Source organism: Calypte anna, chromosome 11 (assembly GCF_003957555.1).
Source record: "Calypte anna isolate BGI_N300 chromosome 11, bCalAnn1_v1.p, whole genome shotgun sequence".
NCBI lineage: Eukaryota > Metazoa > Chordata > Aves > Apodiformes > Trochilidae > Calypte > Calypte anna.
The window spans coordinates 3745462-3763819 of NC_044257.1; the positions used below are offsets into that span (position 1 = coordinate 3745462).

The 18358-nt window shown below is 39.1% G+C and overlaps 1 protein-coding gene across 1 annotated transcript in view; it reads right to left on the bottom strand.

Annotated features, from left to right (window-relative positions):
- Window positions 1–960: 960 nt before the first annotated feature.
- MMP2 (matrix metallopeptidase 2) overlaps window positions 961–18358 on the bottom strand; it is a 33372-nt gene continuing 15974 nt past the window's right edge. The window contains exons 7-13 of the mRNA XM_008501292.1: window positions 17381–17554; window positions 16286–16441; window positions 14405–14552; window positions 8558–8694; window positions 6859–7018; window positions 3125–3234; window positions 961–1969 (exon numbers count right to left, since the gene is read on the bottom strand). Coding sequence (XP_008499514.1) covers window positions 1866–1969; window positions 3125–3234; window positions 6859–7018; window positions 8558–8694; window positions 14405–14552; window positions 16286–16441; window positions 17381–17554 — 989 coding nt within the window. The 3' untranslated portion in view covers window positions 961–1865. The remainder of the gene's footprint in view (window positions 1970–3124; window positions 3235–6858; window positions 7019–8557; window positions 8695–14404; window positions 14553–16285; window positions 16442–17380; window positions 17555–18358) is intronic.

Below are 18358 nucleotides of genomic sequence, written 5' to 3' on the forward strand. Positions count from 1 at the left end.
GATTTTGAAATCTTGGGTTATTAGGTGTCTGTAGAAACTGGAACACTAATATTTTGCAATTACAGCTACTTTGTTGAGTATATTATTTTGTTGACTCTGGTGCCTGACTAGTTAGGAAGGAGATCAATGATTTGTGAAAAGAATGAGGATGCTCAGGGGGAAACAGCCACCTCTTCTTTTGGCATAGGTAAAAGTAGTACTGGTTCATCCAGGTGAGAATTGTCTTTAGTAACCAGAATCTTCCCAAAGTAGGAGTTAAATCTGGATGGTATACAATGGAAAGATGATTTGGCAAATGTCAGCACTTCAGAAGCTGTATCTTCTCAGAATATCATAATAACAAAACCCTGTTCAGAACAGGAAAGCACTGAGAGTAAACATAAAATTGTAGAGGACATGAGAAGAAACTAAGTGGTCATTGGTTCAGGTATTAGTTGGCTCTTAGACTCAGAGTGAGGGATGCATTGAGAAGGGTCTGGGCTGACCACCTGCATCACTCAGTCCACAGCCTCATGAGGCATTTTGTCTTCATGAGGCCAGATAAGATCCTTGGTCAAATGGTGTCAGATCTCCTGGGCAGGAGTAAGGTTTTACATCACTGTTTCTCAAGCTTACAATCCCTAGAGGGTATGTATACTGCTGTGTTTATAATGACTCTGCCTGGCTGGGTTGTGTTGAGGTAGCCTGCTGATAAGGAGAAGAAGTAGATAATAGACAGGCATGGAAAATTTTCTGAGAAGGCAGTGGGCTTTGCAGAGGCCTGGGACCATACATCTCTGGTGTAAATTGCTGCCGTTACATCTTGTAACTAACAGAGAAGGTAACTGAGGTTTCTAAATAAATCCAGGGTGCAGTTACATACTGGGGTATTATGGCCTTTCCTTTGGAAGGTATTTCACTGTAACATACTACTGAATTTCTCATTTCAAATGATACAAGGAAACCTGGACATGAGATGTGTTGACAGTGTAATTTGATTTTATTCGTCTTGTTGGTTCTTCATGTGTGGGACATTCTTTTCTGTTATTTTTTTTAATGAGAAACATTCCTTCACATTCTGAAAAGAACATTTTCTGTTGCCCGATGCATAAGCAAAAAACCTAACTGAACAAACCCCCAGTATTCTAAAGAACAGAAAAATTAAACAAGTTAAACAATAATACTTGACTTTTATGTGTAACGCATTGACTTCAGTAATCTGAGTCATTCCATCCATATAAACAAGTTATAGAGCAGTAACAAAGTGCATGAAGCAAATTGCTAAATTTAACTAAGGTATTAAAATAAAAAGTACTTTAAAACAATACTTTAACACAGTTTCTTGCCATGATTCCATCATGCATCGACACAAATCAAATCCTGAGGCAACCTGTGCCTTTGACAGTCTTTCTGTATTATTATGTAAATAAGTGGAAGTAATGATCAAACTCGCAAAAGGGTGAAAAACATCAAGATAAACCATCTATTTATAACAGAGTCGTATTTAAAAAAATAAAAATCAAAGTGCACTGCTGGTACATCTCATTTGAGCCTATTTGGGATGTGTATAACACAGGGGCATGATCCAGTCTCCAGGGTTTCAATGCTTTGTTTAAGCACTGGGAGAATAAAGAATTACAGGTGGTTTGTTACTAGCATTACTATGGCTAGCATGAAAACTGAAAAATTGTACCAGAATATATACGTAAACATCTTTTGTATACTGAGGAGGCAAACTTAAATTATCTGATGTGTTCAGTACTGGTACTTAATGTTTTGGTGCCAGTACCAGACTGGTCCAGTAATTAGCATTCAGATCTATTTCTAATTACAGATAAGGCATATAACAAAAAAGTAAATATTTGGTTACTAATATCTCATACAGTTCAGCAACCCAACCAGTCAGAATTTATCTTGCCAATTTTAACAATCTTCAAACTCTTGTCTTCCATTTGTAGATAGTACTGATCTTTGAAAAAGTAGGTGTACCCTGTGAAGATAAATAAGAAAGCATACTCAGATTATGGAGTACATTATTCTCAATCAAAGGTTTTTGTCTTGTGTGAGAAGAGAGGTATTGTTAAATAGAGAGTGAAGTCAGGTTACCATTTTGTGAGCCAGAATTTTCTGGGAATAGATGTTTTCTGGCAAAATAGATGTTGAGTATGTACTTGAGTCAAGACTCATGTGATATCTGCAGCACTTCCAGCATTTATGAGTATCTGTGCAAAATATGAGGCCACTTAAAAACACAGACCAGGCTCCCACAGCTGATGGGAGGTTAAACAAAAGGGGAAAAGCCCATTTGTACCTGTGATAAAGGACATGATCACACTTGTGTTCTGGCTGTGCTACAGCAGGATGATGCAGAAAAGCCACTGTGCCTGCATGCTGGTCCTGAGGAACCTATGGACCTGGCAAGAAGCTGGGAAATTTCCAAGCTACAGGGTCTGTCCTGTTCATGCCTTCTGGTGTTAGGACATCCTGGCATCAGGTGTTGGGTAACAGGTAACAGTCTCTATCTCAAACTACTCCATCAAAGCAATTTTCCATAGAGCTAATTTACTCCATGCCCAAACTGTAAAACCAACATGAACCCAGACTTGAGCCTTGGGGACCTCTTGACATAAAAGTGACTGCATCATGGATTATTTTCCTCCATTTTCTGTCTGATGTGTATAGCAGGTTTCAAGACCTGTACAGCATAGCAATGGGAAACAATGAGATGCATCAAGACTTAAGCAAGGCAGTGTACAGGCTTTTAAAAAAGAAATAAGGCAAGGAAGAAAAAGGGGGAAGATGCTAATATAAGCTGGGGTTTGCCTTGTTAAGCTTTGCAAAGTGTTCAGCATAAAGCAAGTAGATGACAGAGAGTAGGAGCAGATTGAAACTGAGCATTACTTTATTTGTTTGGATAACAGTATTCAGAAGAGGTTTTGTTCCCTAAATGTTTAATTTTTAAGTCTAAACTGTGATTAATAGAGTGTTTATCGACTGATATTAAATGGGAAAATAAGAGACAAAGAACCCAAAACTGTAGTTGGCAAAGCTGAATTTGGCTCAATTTGGCTTTTTCTCATGGACTACAGGATATTAAAGCCTCCAGTAAGTTTCATAGCAGACTTAGATCAGAATTACAGCTTACCACTGTCACTAAGTCCCAGGACTGCATCAAGGTTATCTGGAACCCCATTCCAAGAATCAGCAATGAATTTAGGAGATGCAAGCTCCATTTTCTTCTTTTCTTCATTGTACCTGAAGGAAATTATATTGCTGCATTACAAAATTGTATTTAATGATAAAATTTAAGATAATTTTATAGGGAGGCCCATCAAATGTGACTGTAGAAAACATCTAACTGAAATATAATAACTGAGACTGTAGCATTGTTTCATTATAAGCATTTCTGACTCCTTTAAAACCCTGTGAAATTTTACACCTTTTCTTTTCGAAATGCAATTCTTGCTGAATTGAAAATATACTTTCTAAGGAAAACGCTTCTGGAACATAATTCTAGGAAAGGGAACTTTTTTCTGGCAGCAGCCAACATCTGAAGATAGCTGATTTTAATATGAAATGGCCATCTTTTTGAAAGCTTATTTGAGATACGCTTTTAGTCCCTGTAACTGATGAGTTGCTATTCAATTACTAATTACATTCCCTAACATTTCATTAAAAGCCCTTACTGTTTTCACACAGTCTCTCTCTCAGCTATGATTAACAGGGACAATCAAGCTTTTTTCCCCTCCTGAAGGCACTGACAGTAGTTTTTCAGGCTCAGGAAGAAATCCAGTTTGTGATAGGTAACACCTATCCTTCTCCAGACTGCTTTTATTATTCAAGTGCTGGGACACCAATGCAACCAGCTCCCACAGAAAAGAGATTTTTCCAGCAGGTAAACACAGTAAATGCTGAGTTAAAAATACATGCTTTTCTCTGAGGGGAGAAATACCCTAAAGTACAGTGGCTTTCACAATCTGTGCTTTAAAGATGGAAAACTCAGAGGATGTACATTCAGATGGAAGCACGATCTGGTTTGCAGGGTCCTTCAGAAGTGAGTGGTTCTCTCTGTGTCCACATCTCCAGATGATGAGTTGTCTCAGTTACTCTGTGTTTTGCACATGTATATGTTTTACATGTGTATGTAAAGACAGATCTGTGCCAGTTTTACACTCCCATGAACAAGTAATCCAGGATCTCTCCTGCCACATATGAAGAAAAAATGTCTCAGGGATACAAAGTCCTTGAGGGTGAAGATGGAAGGAGCAAGGCTGTGGCCTGGTTTACTCATTTTTCCAATTCATAGATGAGAGTCAGTGCTGAGCAGGAGGAATGGAGATGTCCTGAGGAGCAGTTCCATGGGGTACAGTTTAAATAAGGCTTACAGTGCCTGTGAAGCCTCAGTCACCCTAACAGCACCTCTTCAGGGGCAGTGGCCTTCAGAGAGGTTATCTTTGACTAAGTAGTGGAGTTAAGTATTTATGTTTCTATTTATTAACTATTAATAAAATATTTTATTCATTATTTGTTTATAATTTTCATCATTTATTTGTTTTTTTTATTTTAAGTTTCTATTATGTTTCTTTTTCTATTTATCCATATCTGTATGTATCTTGGGTTACATTTCCCCCATTGCTGTATGGAATGACTTGGATTATATCTACAGTTACACCAGTACAAATAAGCAGTAGGTTGGTCAAAACAATTTAAATGATTAATTTAAATTACTTACTATTTTTTCCTTGGTGTGTAAGTAAAACCTTGTACTTTGTTGGGTACCTTGAAAGCTTTAGCTGAAAAATTTGAGCCAGGTCCTCTTCCTCTCCCTTATAAAATATGCTTAACAATCTTGTTACAATAACACTAAAATAGCTTGGGGCTGGAAGGAGGGAGAGGAGAAGGCTTCCAAAAAATCCATTTCAAGTAAGTGTGATAATGGCACAGGAAGGACTGAAGTATGTAACTATTTTGATTCCACGTGGCCAAGTCCTTGTATAAAATAACACAGCCACATACTTAAAGGATATAGAGTCTGTGTTAAACAGAGATGCATTTTTCCCTGAAATATTTCTCAGCTGCCTGCTCTCTTTACACAGACAGAAATCACTTAAGCTTACTTTGATTCCTTAACTATAAATTAGGTATTCTGCAGTGACTGTAATTAACAAGGTACTTCGATAGAAATACTGTCTGTGTTTAGAGTGATGAATTACTTGGAAACCCTGGAGTACATTTAATGAAAACAGTAGTTGGTACAGAGGAAACCAGCAGCTTTGCTAACTCTGTAGCTTTATAGGAATTCAAAGTAGTGCAAATGGCTGTAGTAGAACTGCTTGCAAATGTTTAAGATCATCTCTACAATGCAATGCTAAAACATTAGCTTTTAAGTGGTTGTTTTGTTTTTCCTTAGGTGATGGAGAATAGTACTTTCCTCAAAGTAATTGAAAGTTATGATCAAGTGATGAAGTGGCAGTTGTGAAAGGGTATTTTATTTACTTACAGGAATCCACAGCCATTGGTAGATAATAAAGACTCTCATCTAGTTTGATCATAACATGAAATTACTGTTAACATAAAATTGACTCAATTATGCTGAGACCTCCTTTAATTTTTTATACAGAGCATCTCTCAGAAGGAACCCTTACAGCTTGGAGAATCTTTCAGATTTCTGGGGGGTATTTCTGATGTTTAACTTTCCTCTAAACTGGCAGTTAATGAATCAACTTTCAGGCTGTTGTGTAATGTCTGCATTCCTGAAGTCAAGTCTTGGTCCTGGAAGAGACCTCTGATGGTGAAAGCAGGAGTGAGTTTTGCTCTCATGCCATTCTGATAGGCAGCATTGGAGAAAAGTCACCAAGTTCCTGAAAGCACCAAAGTGCCTCTGCTTTTTAAGATGATGTTTTGTGCCAGATCTTCCTGCTAGCTAGGATAATTAAATTGTATTAAGTACGATTAGTAGACTCTTCATTAGGTGTAATTTGGGATATTTCTTTCTACCACAGAAATAGCCTTGAGACATTTTAAGGATATTCCTTCCTAATTTAAGAGTCCAAGATCTTTACCGGGCAGACCATGGTATCAGGTCACTTGAGTCTGGTTGCTTACATTGCATCATATTTTGCTTCTTATGTGGTCTTTAAGTCAGGAACCTTAGTGCAAATGCATTTGTAAAATACCAAATGTGGTGTTCTTTGCAACAAAAATTTCTCTGAGCATGACAGTCAAAATTACTTGAAGCTAAGGTTTTTCCCATAGTACCAGCAGATCCACTTGTGATTTGTGCAGCTCTCCTCACACTCTTTTAGCAGAGCACCCATGTCTGAATGGTCCATCAGCTGCTGTCAAGATTGACACTCATCTCCAGCACACTTTGCTAGTCACACTGCTGTTTCTTTTACATTCAGAAATCCCAAATCTGATGGTTTAGTGAAAGAATTTCCAAGGCAGACTTTGGCTCAAGTGACTGGATATCAGCCCATTTTTAAGGAATTCCTTTCAGAGTTGGTTCCCAGCAGAGAGCTGTGGAAGCAGGGACAGTTTGCCCCTCCTAACAGTGGGGCAGCTGCTGGTACACAGGGGTTGAGGGGTGGGTTCTTAGTGGTGAGCAGCCTGGTAGACTGCCAGATAAATCCTCTTCCCTTACAAGCTGTTTTCTCCAATACACTTGAATTTCCTGCTGCTATTCTAGAGCATTTGCCTAGTCATACTCCCTGGTTCATCAACTTGCTCACCACTGCTGTCATGTCAATTTTGTATTCTCCAAGGATGAAACCCCTGTTCTTGGTTCCTAGCTCCTGAATCTCAGTGTGTGTTCAGCTGTAGAGACCCAGCTCAGCTATCAGCATGCCATCCCCCCCCCACCACTTCCATGCAGCTTACTTCCAGTATCTGTCTCCAGCAAAAATGTATGTCCTCTTGTTTCTGCCCCAGTTGAAGGCTGCATCAACACGTTGCACATCAGGGGGTAGTCCCAGGCTGGTGAGTTTCTTTGGATAGCCCCTATCCAAGTTACTGGCTGAATAAACCCAGTACTCGTTTCCTAAATAAGGGAGAAAACAAAACAAACAAGCACTTTATTAACCAGATACAGAGGAGTGTTTTTTTTATATTTTGTTATGTGACTTCTTATTGCACTAGCTGTACTGGTCTTTGTAGGACTTTACCATATGTGGAGCACTAGATTAAACTGCAGCTTGTGATTACAGTTTCTGCTTTTTCCTCTTAGTTGTTTCTTACCTCTAATCAAAAGACATCACCTGAGCATGCTCTTGCTTCTTCATAGCTGTCTCATCTTTGAGGAAGACACTGTCTTAGTACAATTCAGGTTATGTTAAAACAAATACTTCATATTGGTAATTTTTGTATCGTGAAGATGGCCTGAAACCAAGTGCAGGCACCTGAAGGTCAAAAGCAGAAGCTCATGTTTGCACTTTTGTCTGGAGTTCCTGTTTGTTTTGTCCTTTTCATACAGCATTTTCTCATGTCTCTCAAAACATGTACTAGTAAAATACACGATGTACTAGTGGGTCTTAGAATTTTCAGATAGCTGCATTGCACCTAACTTTCAAACTAATCTTCCTTGGTTTTAAAGAAGCTCTTATTTGTGGGTTGCCTTTTTTTTTTTAATTATTATTTTTATTTTTATTTTTCCTTACATTTTCCTCAAAATTATAAAGAGAGGGGGAGAGGTTTAGACGTAACAGGATTAAATATAGTGTATGTGAAGTGTTTTGGCTTACCTGAAATAGAACTTTTTTTTAAGCTTTTTTCCCCCTAAAGCAAATGGCATTTGAGACATGTGGAACTGATTATCATTACTTTTGTTTTTCCCCATCCTGTACAGAAAATGTACAGCAACATCAGCCATATGGTTTTTTACATGATTGGAGATGTTTAGTCATGCTTTTAGTATATACTGGAGCCCAGTTTTTGCTGGCTCAGGCTTTCATGTTGAAAACAGCCTTGCAGCTCTGCTGGTTTGGCCACTCCAGCTGAACCCCCTGAGTGACTGAGGATGGACAGGGTGGTGCTTCCTCTCCTCCTCTCCTCCTCCTCTCCCGTGGAGGCAGCCAGCATGGACACCTGTGTCCTCTGCCTGGTTAGCCACCAAAGCTGATATGTGAAAGTCAGTCTTTGGCAAAGGATGAGGAGACAAGGAAGAGCATGAGGGGAGAACAGGTCTGATCTTCTGCAGCAACATGCACAGAGAGAATAACTTAAGGTGAGAGTAAAGAGAAGATGGATCAGTGAGGGATGAAAGGGAGCTCTCACTGTTGCTGCTTTTTCCTTTTTTTTATGAATTACTGACTCATTTGATCTTCCTTATTGCTGAATTTATCTTTCCAAGAGCTTATAGCTTCCCTTTGTTGTAATGGAGGCTGAATGCTGTTTAAAATCTTTCAGATCCAGATCTTTCTAAAATCCTCAGGATGGGGTGTTTGAGATCTGTCACCCACGCCTGTTTCTTATGCTGGCTCTTAGACAGGTCATTCCCTGACACTGTTACAATCTGGGGGAGACCGAGCTTGAATTCAAGTTTGCAGATAGCTATTTACATTCTAGAACTCAAACCAAATACCTGAAAAAAACACAGCCTTCTCGTCCTGAGGGGCCTCGTACACGGCATCGATTTTCTCTGGCAGATCAGGCCAGAATGTAGCAACAAGAAGAGGACCTGTGGGTTTTCCTCGGGGGTTTACAGTCCTCCACATGAATCTGTGCAGAAGAGAAATTGTACAAGGTTTACAATGAACTAATTCAGCTTCACATCTGGTTCTCATCATTTCTGGCAAAGGCCACAATAGGCGTGCATGTGCACACAGGCCCACATGCATCTTAGCAGCAGCCCACACTTGTAACTCTTCTCTTCCAGTGACTCAAAAGCCAAACCATTCATTTAGAAGCGTGTTGCTAGAATGCTGCATGCTGGAATGCAGGTGAAATTTCTTGCACCGATGGCACTGATTGCTTTAGAGTTCCTGCTGCTTTTTGCTCCGGGGCAAAATGTATTTTGTGTTTCTAGTATACAAATAAATTAATTTACAAGGCGTTTAAACTACCAGAGCTCTCCTGCTGCTGTGTGTGGAGCAGATGGCTGAGCTTTTGCAAAAGCAGATATTTGTGTTCTGTGAATTGCTCCTGCAATTACTATTGTAGTGGCTAAAGGTTCAAATCTAATAACAGTATATCAAACTGTTTGGAAGTGAGCTTGGCTGTAAAAGAACCTGCTAGCACTAAAAATGTTCATTAGAGAAATGCAGAGGGTAATTTATTGGCTATTTTATGTATAGGTAGGATCATAATTTGATTTAAGCTTTAAAAAGCTGTAATTATCTTTAAATAGCAGAGCTTTGTGCTGAGGGCTTTTGGTATTAAAAAGGGTACCTGCTATGCTATTTCCTCCTTCATAGAACTATTGACTACTTTCCCCATGGAACAAAAGTTTTGCCATGGTTATAAAATGAAAATCCAGCAGGCTGGTGGAACTGCTCTTGCACCAAGCTACAACTATTAAATCCTCAGGTGAAACAGCTTTTACCATGGTTGTGCTTGCTGAAGCTCAAGGTTCTACTGGGATCTTATTTTTTTGCAGAGTATAAATAGTCATTAGCTGCTCCTATCTAGAATAATTATACATTTGAGAAACTGAGGATCTGAAACTAAGTTTTTCTTTTGCCTAGAACTAGAGCAAGCAACCCTAAAATAATTTAAAAAATTGTTACGTTTTTATCACCAGAAGTCTGACTGGGAACAGAGATTTCTAGGACAAAAAAACCCAAAAGAAAACAAAAAAAACCCATTTTGAAATATGTATTAGTGCCACACCCTGAATTATGGTAATCTGGAGTGTTTGCTATGAGGAAGAGTACAACTCATAAATGCATCATTTCTTTGTCTCTTAGTTACAGTTGCATAGTAATTTAACCTGACACATGGTAACAGTAATTTAGATAGCAATATATTAAATTACTTTCACTTTGCAAACATAGATAATTTCATACGTTAAGTATCTATCTGAGCATAACTCATAATGTTCATTTTAAAGAGCCAAGGAAAAAGATATTTAGTTAATTACTCTTGCTAATGACAGTGTTTAAACATATATGTAACATGTAAAAGGTAATAGCATTTGTTTCATGCACCACATATGCACATGTGATATGGAATGGGAACCCATATAACAAACCTTTCCTTTTCCACTTATAAAAGTAGTTCCTTTAAAAATCCCAGTTATAGAATTCTCTGTCAAATTTGGAGTTGATTTGTGATTGAGTCAGCACTAATTTCTATCTGTATGAATTCCAAACTTTCCAGAGCCAGGAGAGACCTAAACACCAGGTTTTTATTAATCACACATTTCAAGGGACTTATTAAAATAGTAAGATTTTCTTGCAGAAACTATGTCAAAGCTGTATTTTCTTTTGTCTCTGAATTGGGTATGTGGTGTTTTTATTTCTACTCATCCTATTGAGGAAACTTAAATTCAAACTTGTTTTTGCTTATTTTGCCTCAAACTTGTTAAAATGTTTTAACTCATTCTGGTTAAATTTTAATACTGTGTTTAGAGACAGGTTTAATGCATTTTACATTATACTTTAACATAATTATGATTTGTATTATTATTATTGCATGCAGTTATGCAAAGGGAGCAAATCAAGGGGTGTCTCTTAATATCTTGGGAAACCTCAGAAGTTTGAATTTTTACTCATTCTCAGAACAAAACCATCTGTGTAAATGTTGTACTGGGCACTCTGTTTACTTGGAGGACTTTGTGCCCAGTGGAAAGGCTCAGCTGTTTTGTCTGGCCAAGAGCCCCTCCTTTAATTGCCTTTTATTCCCTGGTTTGAGATGTGATTTGAGAGAGGAAGGGAAGACACTTTCATGAAATAATTCATCTGATCTGACCTAATTTTTGCTATTTACTCTTTATGCCTGTGTAATGTGACAGTTGGATGCTATGGTCATTTCGTTAATCACAGAAGTCACATGATATCTGATAGATATTTGGGGTTTGAATTCCAAAAATGAGTCATAATACTGCTTGCCTGATGTTTGGAAAGCTGTAAGACTGAGAGGCAAAGCCATGCCAGAGCAAAACAATTCAGCAATGTTCTGCTTTTGCTGCCTGTTAGATAAAGAATGAGTCACTTGGAACAGATTGTTTTGGTCTTTGCATAGTTCCTTGACCAGCAGTATCTGAATATGAAATTCTTCTGGTTTATTTGGGTTACAGAGAATACTGAATTGAGTTGCTGATTTAGGAATAGATTTTAAATGTTCCTTGTTGAATCAAACCTCGTGTGATTACCAGTTTACAAAAGCAAAATCAAGGTGCAAGTCTGTCAACCAAGGCCAACAGGTGAGCATGAGGTGATGAGTATGCTGTGAACACTGTGAAACTGGACAGTTTTTTTACTGCTGTGAGAATGTGTCTTTTCAATTTGAAGGCAGTGATCTGAGGTGAACGTTTTAGCACTCTGCTGACTGTTCTGTCAAAAATAAGGATTGTTTTTGGCAAACTTATTAGGCTTGGCCAATGGGGACAGGTCTGCAGCTTGCTGGAGAAAGGGTCCAGTGCTGGCTTTCTTTGAGGCTGATCTGTTGGTACTGTGGTGCCATTTTGTGCCTTGAGAAGGGGCTGTCCCTTGCCATTAGGGATCCCTGGACTGTAAGGAACCCTGGCCTGCCACTGACAGGGCCAAGAGGCATACAGGAAGAATACAGCAATTTACAATCTGGTTCTTCCAACCAGATGTTTTTTAATCCTAGTTTCTACATTTTTAAAATGCAAAGCCTTTGATAAAGATTAAGTCCAATTTAAAACCCAAAGCATCATCATCTGGGTGTCACATAGATGGGAACTAGAAGGAAATTCACAGAAGGAATTATTGTACATTATTGTGAGATTACCCAATTGCCCTTGACTTTGTGTTATGAAAAGGTGGTGAGTTAAAATATGCTGCACACTAACACCCTCTTCACATCTTCTTGCTGAAAACTGAACTCTGGATGAGATGGCTGGACTTTACACCATCAGCAGACACAAATAACTGTTACATTGGTGTTTTGTGGCAGAGACTTTGTCAGTTCCTGCTGCCTTTTGAATTTCAGCTCCAATATCTGGCCAGGAGGAATGAACAGGTGTGTTGAAAGAACTTGTCAGCTTCAGACTCTTGTGTATACTCCTGTCTGGTAGGAGATGTTATTTGATTTGAGCACATGCACTGTGAACATCCATGGGCCCAGATTTTCAACAGCTTTGGGAGAATATTCAGGGCAACCATGGATAAATGATTTCAAATTGGACATTGATTTATGGCAGGGAAAAAGGAGCTCTAGTGTCTCTCACCATGGTGCTGCCAAGTCCCATGCTCCTAAGGAGATGTTCTTCATTGCTGAGCAGCTGGGTAATGCGGGCCCTGGAACAAGCAGTGGGAGCTACAGCTGTTGCAGCCACCCCATTTTATCAGGAATGTCTCTGCTATTACATCAAAAATGCCTCTTGTCTTCTGCCTTGGAGCCCTTGCACACATGGAGCCTGTCCCAGTCACCAGTGATCTTGATGTGTTATTCCAACAGCTGTCAGTCACAGAATAGTTGTGTAATGATTTCAGACTCAACCTGGATTAAACCACTCAGGGTTTAGTCACAAGGTTTTGCTCATGGATTTCCATAATTTTATCTTTATGGACATGGGAAAGGAATGGATCTCCTTTGGACCAGGGCATCATAATGAAAATTACGCTGGAGCTGAAGATCTGTTACAACACTGTAACAGTACTTCAGTACAACAGATCCTCATCCATGGTGGATGAGGCACTGGAGATAACTGCCACTAAGTTTGAATGAACATCTTTTTTGGAGGGGTGTTTTTAGAAACTGAGACTGGAAGTTTTCTAGCAATCAGATTTGAAGCATCCTCCCAGAGTACAAACTCTATGGAATGAAATCAGGAAGGGTAGAGCTCTACTCTCCACTCCACTGAAAATGATGACTTTTCCATTGCTGAATTACTGGGCTTGTAGTTTTGGCTACAAAAGGCATCCAGAAATATTTTATAGGGAATTACTCTTTCTTTGGCAAGCAATAGACCCACTAATGCAACTATTCAATTGCTAATTTTGTGATTGGCATTACAGATGGGTAAATTAGAGATTTTGGGGGTCATATCTGGTTTGCATAACCATTTAGAATTCTGGAGGTGTCTCCCAGCAACTCAGCCCTTTTGAGCAGCCCTTGTGTGACTGCAGAAGGCAGCAGAGTTGACACCAGGGTTAATTTTTGTGCTCCAGTCTGTAGAACTGGACAGAAAATATGAGAACAGTCACTTTTTTTTTTTTTTTTTGGTGAGGTTTCTGGCATTTCCTTGTTCTGATTTTAGCTAGAACTACAACTGGCCCAGTCTTTGTCACAGCATCTTGGCGTATGCAATCCCAGTGCAGGGCAGAAATCTGAAATGAAAAACCACCACAATACTTCCTAAAATGATGACTGAAGTTGAAAATTCAACTGTTAAAGAAGTCTGAGAGTAGCTCCAAGAAATGGTGAATTTATGGCATAATCATCTTTCCTATCTTTTTAGATATGGAGGTGGTTTGAAGCGTAGTCAGCATGGAATCTTAAATGGGAAGTCATCCTTGACCAGTGTGATAACCTGTGATGAAATTACTGGCTTGGTAGATAAGGGGAGAGCAGGTCAGAAAGAATTTTGAATTGTTTCCAACAGAAGTCTCACAGAGAAGCTGCTGAAGTGTGGGTGAGGGAAGCAGACAGCCAGGTTGACTGAGAACTGGCTGACTGGCCAAGCCTAGAGGGTGTGTGGTCAGTGGTTTGAAGCCTTAGCTGGAGGGCATTAACTCCCTGTGTGCCCCAGGTGTGAGCACTGGGTAGAAGACTACTGAACATCTTCAAAAATGATCTGGACGATGGGGCAGAGGGCACACCCTCAGTAAGTTGGCTGATGACCCAGAACTGGGAGAAGTGGCTGGTACAACCAAAGGGTTGTGCTAACTATCCAGAGGGACTTTGGCCCCTTGAAGAAATGGGATGACAGGAAACACACAGTTCAGCAAAGGCCAGTTCAGAATCCTACACTGAGTAAGGAACAACCCCAAACCATTGCATGGTTTCCAGGCTCAACAGCCTGGAAAGCAGCTTTGTGAAAAAGGATCAAAGGGTCCTGGGGGAAACCAAGTTGACCACAAGCCAGCAGTGTACCCTTATGACAAATAAGGAGAAACCTTATTTAACCATAAAACCAGAATTTCCCTTAGGAGTCGATTAGCACATTTTGTTATACCCAAACACACAGAAGAAAGGGCAGAAATGTGCTTTGTGACTGATAATAAATTTCTGGAGTTTGATGAATGGGTCTCCCAGATTCCTCCAGTTGAGGCCCCTCTGGTAAGCTGTTTATCTCACTTACCTATCTTTGAAGAAGAATATTTCTCCTCTAATTTGGGCAACTCCATCAAATACAATGTCGTGCTTGCAGAGCTCTGGAGTGACAGGTCCAAGGGTTGGACGTGGCCCTGGCCCTGGCCCTGGTCCAGGTTCAACATCAGGTGATACTTCTGTAATAGTGAACAGAGAGACCCTGTCACACTGAAATATTGCCCAGGCAACAGAGGGGACATGAGGGATCAAAATTCATAGAAGGAGAAGAATTTGGAGGCAGTGCTTGAAGGGGAAATCTTTAAAATCTTTTGAGCAGACTGGTGGGTGAGTAGAGCTGAGAAGGCTTCAGCTTCCAGACCTGCTCTGATCTGCTGTGTGGCCTCATTCAAGACACTCTGCCTGAAAGTGTCAATCCATCTTGAGCTCCCTATTTTACTTGAAAGCTATTCAGAAGTTTTTATTACATTACAGAGTTTTTATCACTGCCAATTACTCATTTCAGAATTATATGCAGTTCTGCTGAGAGGGATGTTGAGATGGGTTTCTGTTCTTTCTAGAAGTGCCAATATTTTGGGATTTACAAAGATGCATTTTGAACCATTTGTATGATCTTTGTGCCCTCATCAATAATCAAAATCTGCTCTTCAGAACATTCACTCTGCCCTCTGGTTCATTTTACTTTGATCATTTGGCTGCTGTGTTGCCTTACGAGGCATTTATATTTTTGTATTAGACATGATTTATTCTATGAAACAAATTAAGTGTAGCTGGTTTGAGATAATGGGAGAAATCAAAGAGGTTTTTTAAATATTTGCTTTGTAAAGAAAGCAGTTTGTAATGGGTAATATCAGGTATAAAGAGGCAAGAAATATAGTTTTGTCTCAGGTTTTGACATGTGCCTCGAGAGAACTGGGTTAAAATTAAAAATACCAAATACATGGGCTGTGCAAGCTTGGAAAATTCACCTAACCTTACCTGTATCTCAATTCCCAGTCTTAATTAAAGCAGCCAAGACCAGGGAAAAAATGAAAATTCAAATCAGTTTTGTAGTAATTTTGGTAGGTGTCTCATGTGGTAATAATTTTGGTATATTTGTACTATAATGTTCAATAAGGTGTTCAATACTGTAGAATATAGTCACTGACAGTTATTACTGACAGTAAAAAAGTGAAAAGCACAGAAAGAGCAATGGTGTAGATTTTCAGCTGCTTAATTGGCTGCAGTACACATGTGCCTCTGCAAGGTGGAAAATACATATGCATAGAAGAAGCTGTAATTGTAATAATTCCTATGCATTTCACTAAGAGTATCTGTGGAGAAAATAATAAATTTTAAATATGTATTGACATAAAAATATTTAAACCCAGTTTTACGTCCAGGAGCTTGCCAAATACATTTACGTGGAAGCATCAGCTCCTGTACACTATCTGAAAATGTGACTGTGTGGTGAGGGTACAGCTTGAATTGCTGTGGGAATGTGAACTGTTTCCCAGATGGACCTGGGAACAAAGCCCTTTCATTCTTACAGGGAGCTGGAAATTGGGAAGCTTAGACTGATGTAGACAAAGACACCCCAAAATGCACATAGCAGTTGTTCCAAGCTAGAGAAGGGCATGACATTGCATTGTCCTAGTAAAGGCATTAAAGATTTTCATCAAAAGCCTTGATTACCAGGGGAGTTCTGGTGCTCCTGTTAGTTCAGTAAATTTAGTGACTCCTCGTCCTTAAACTGTTACATTTATTTGAAGTAGAAGCCCTGGCAATACCATGAAATCAGAGAAAGGACCAGAGGATGTTTCTGGTGTTTGATCTTGTGCAATATGTAATTTAGTTCAAGTTCTGAGTCCAGATTTCAACCTATGCTGCATGATTTTATGATGAATACTGCTGGAGGGGGGGAGGACTTTACCATATAGCTCTTGGATCCCTTTAATGTCATCTTGAGAAAGTCGGAAGTTCTTGGTGTAGGTGTAGATTGGGGCCATGAGAGCTCCTGGATCCTCAGAGTGCTCCAGTCCCATAGCATGGCCAAATTCATGAGCAGCAACCAAGAAGAGACTGTAACCTGAGTAACACAGCAGGATAGTGTTAGCTGCTTGCATCCAAAGAGAAGTGAACCACACAGGTTAGATATAAACTTATAATTTTAATCTCCCAGCTGCCCATCAAAAAGGTCTCAATAATAAGCATTGTAATTGGCATTTACAGCCTCCTGTGTTGTGTCTCACACATACAGAAATGACATTTCATTAGAGAAATTCTAAAACCTCTTCTCTAGCAGATGTTTGCTACTGTCTCACATGTAAGTGGCTCTAGTCATGGTCTTAATACTTCTGTGAAAAAAGGAAGTATAGATGATCATGATGATGATGATAATAGCAATGCCCAAGAATAATTAATTTGCAATCCACACCTTGAAACTTAATTTTTCATCAGTAACTGGCATCCTTGCACCATAAACAGATCTGTATATTTGATGCTCTAAGAACAGAGCAAAAGAGGGAAAAGATTATCCAATATAATTTTAAATACTGAATACTGTATCTCTCTTTTAAACATGTTTTGCATTTTTGTAAGTATCAGTCACAAATGGATTCAGTGTTTACATTTAACATTTGTTCCTAATTTGACCACTATCAAAGTATAGTTCTTATGTACTAGCGAAATATATATATGTATGTATATATAGTATATATATAGTACTTGTGGACTAGCTTTGGAAGGAAAAATTAGTGAGAAGACAAACATTTTTTTTTAATATTGTGGGTTTTTAAAATGTTTTTAGCTTTTATATTTTGCAAAGATACTGAATCACTGCGATTTCAGACGATCAGAACAATTCAAGCAGGTGAGTTCTGTGACTAACATTAGTCTCACATTTCAGTGTAGCATTTTTGCTCAGCCTTTGCACTCCTGTAACCAGACAGGAGTGATAAGCATGAGAAAGAAATCATCTTAAGTGTGATGACACCAAGGTGTTGCTCTGACAAATTCTTCTCTTTACCTTGATCTGGACAAAAGCCCCATTTGCGGTCATCATCATAGCTGCTGGTAGAAGCACACCAGAGCTTCCCATCACTCCTCCCTGCACTCGTACAGGAGTCGTATTTGTTCCCAAGGAAGATGAAAGGGAATACACAAGGAGCTCCCTCTGAATTGCCCCCAACTGTTGACATGGCTGTGGGGAAGGACAGAAATGCACATTGAGAAAGGGGAGCCCTGCTGTGAGATAAAGCTGAGGCGTTTTCTCCTAAACTGCACATTAAAACCAGAAAGCAAGCAGACAATCTGCAGTTCTCTAAGAACATTGAGGAGTAAGATTATGAGTAATATTTGAAAAGAAAATTGACAAAATTGACACAGGAAAAAAAAAAAAAAAGCATTTCCATCGGTGAGAGTAAGAATGAGCCCTGAGGAAGGCAGATTAACCCCCTGGTGCAAATGGTTCAGGCATTTTCAAAAGACTCCAAAGCCAGAATGTTTGTAGGTCTGAATGTAGCTGCAGGTTGCTACAGGGGCACTCCAGCTGCACCTTGGTGCTCTTAAAAGCCTGAGATTTTAGAATTGCCATATCTAACTTACACACTCTGAATACTTATGGCTCTACTCTGTATCCTGAAATTGAACAACTGCCAAGCTATAAAAGACTTCAAATTAATTTTTTTCCTTTATGTAATAAAACTCAAGTTCAAAAGTATAAAAAGAAAGAAGTCTATTTTCCTGGCTAAACCATTTTGCTTAGTTCATCTTGAAATGCTGGAAAGATGTATTAACTCAAGCTTTACATACTAAACATGATTTTCTTTTTTTTCAAGTGACACTGGGAAGTATTAAGCTAAAATATTATCCATGCTTGCTCCTGTCTTGTAAGACTTCTCATCCAGGGTCATTAACAAATTGTGATCTGCCTGTAATTATCCTGCAGCAGAACACATTTAGTCCTGTGGTTCAATAACAGTTCTGTGTCCCTGATAGACTTGGT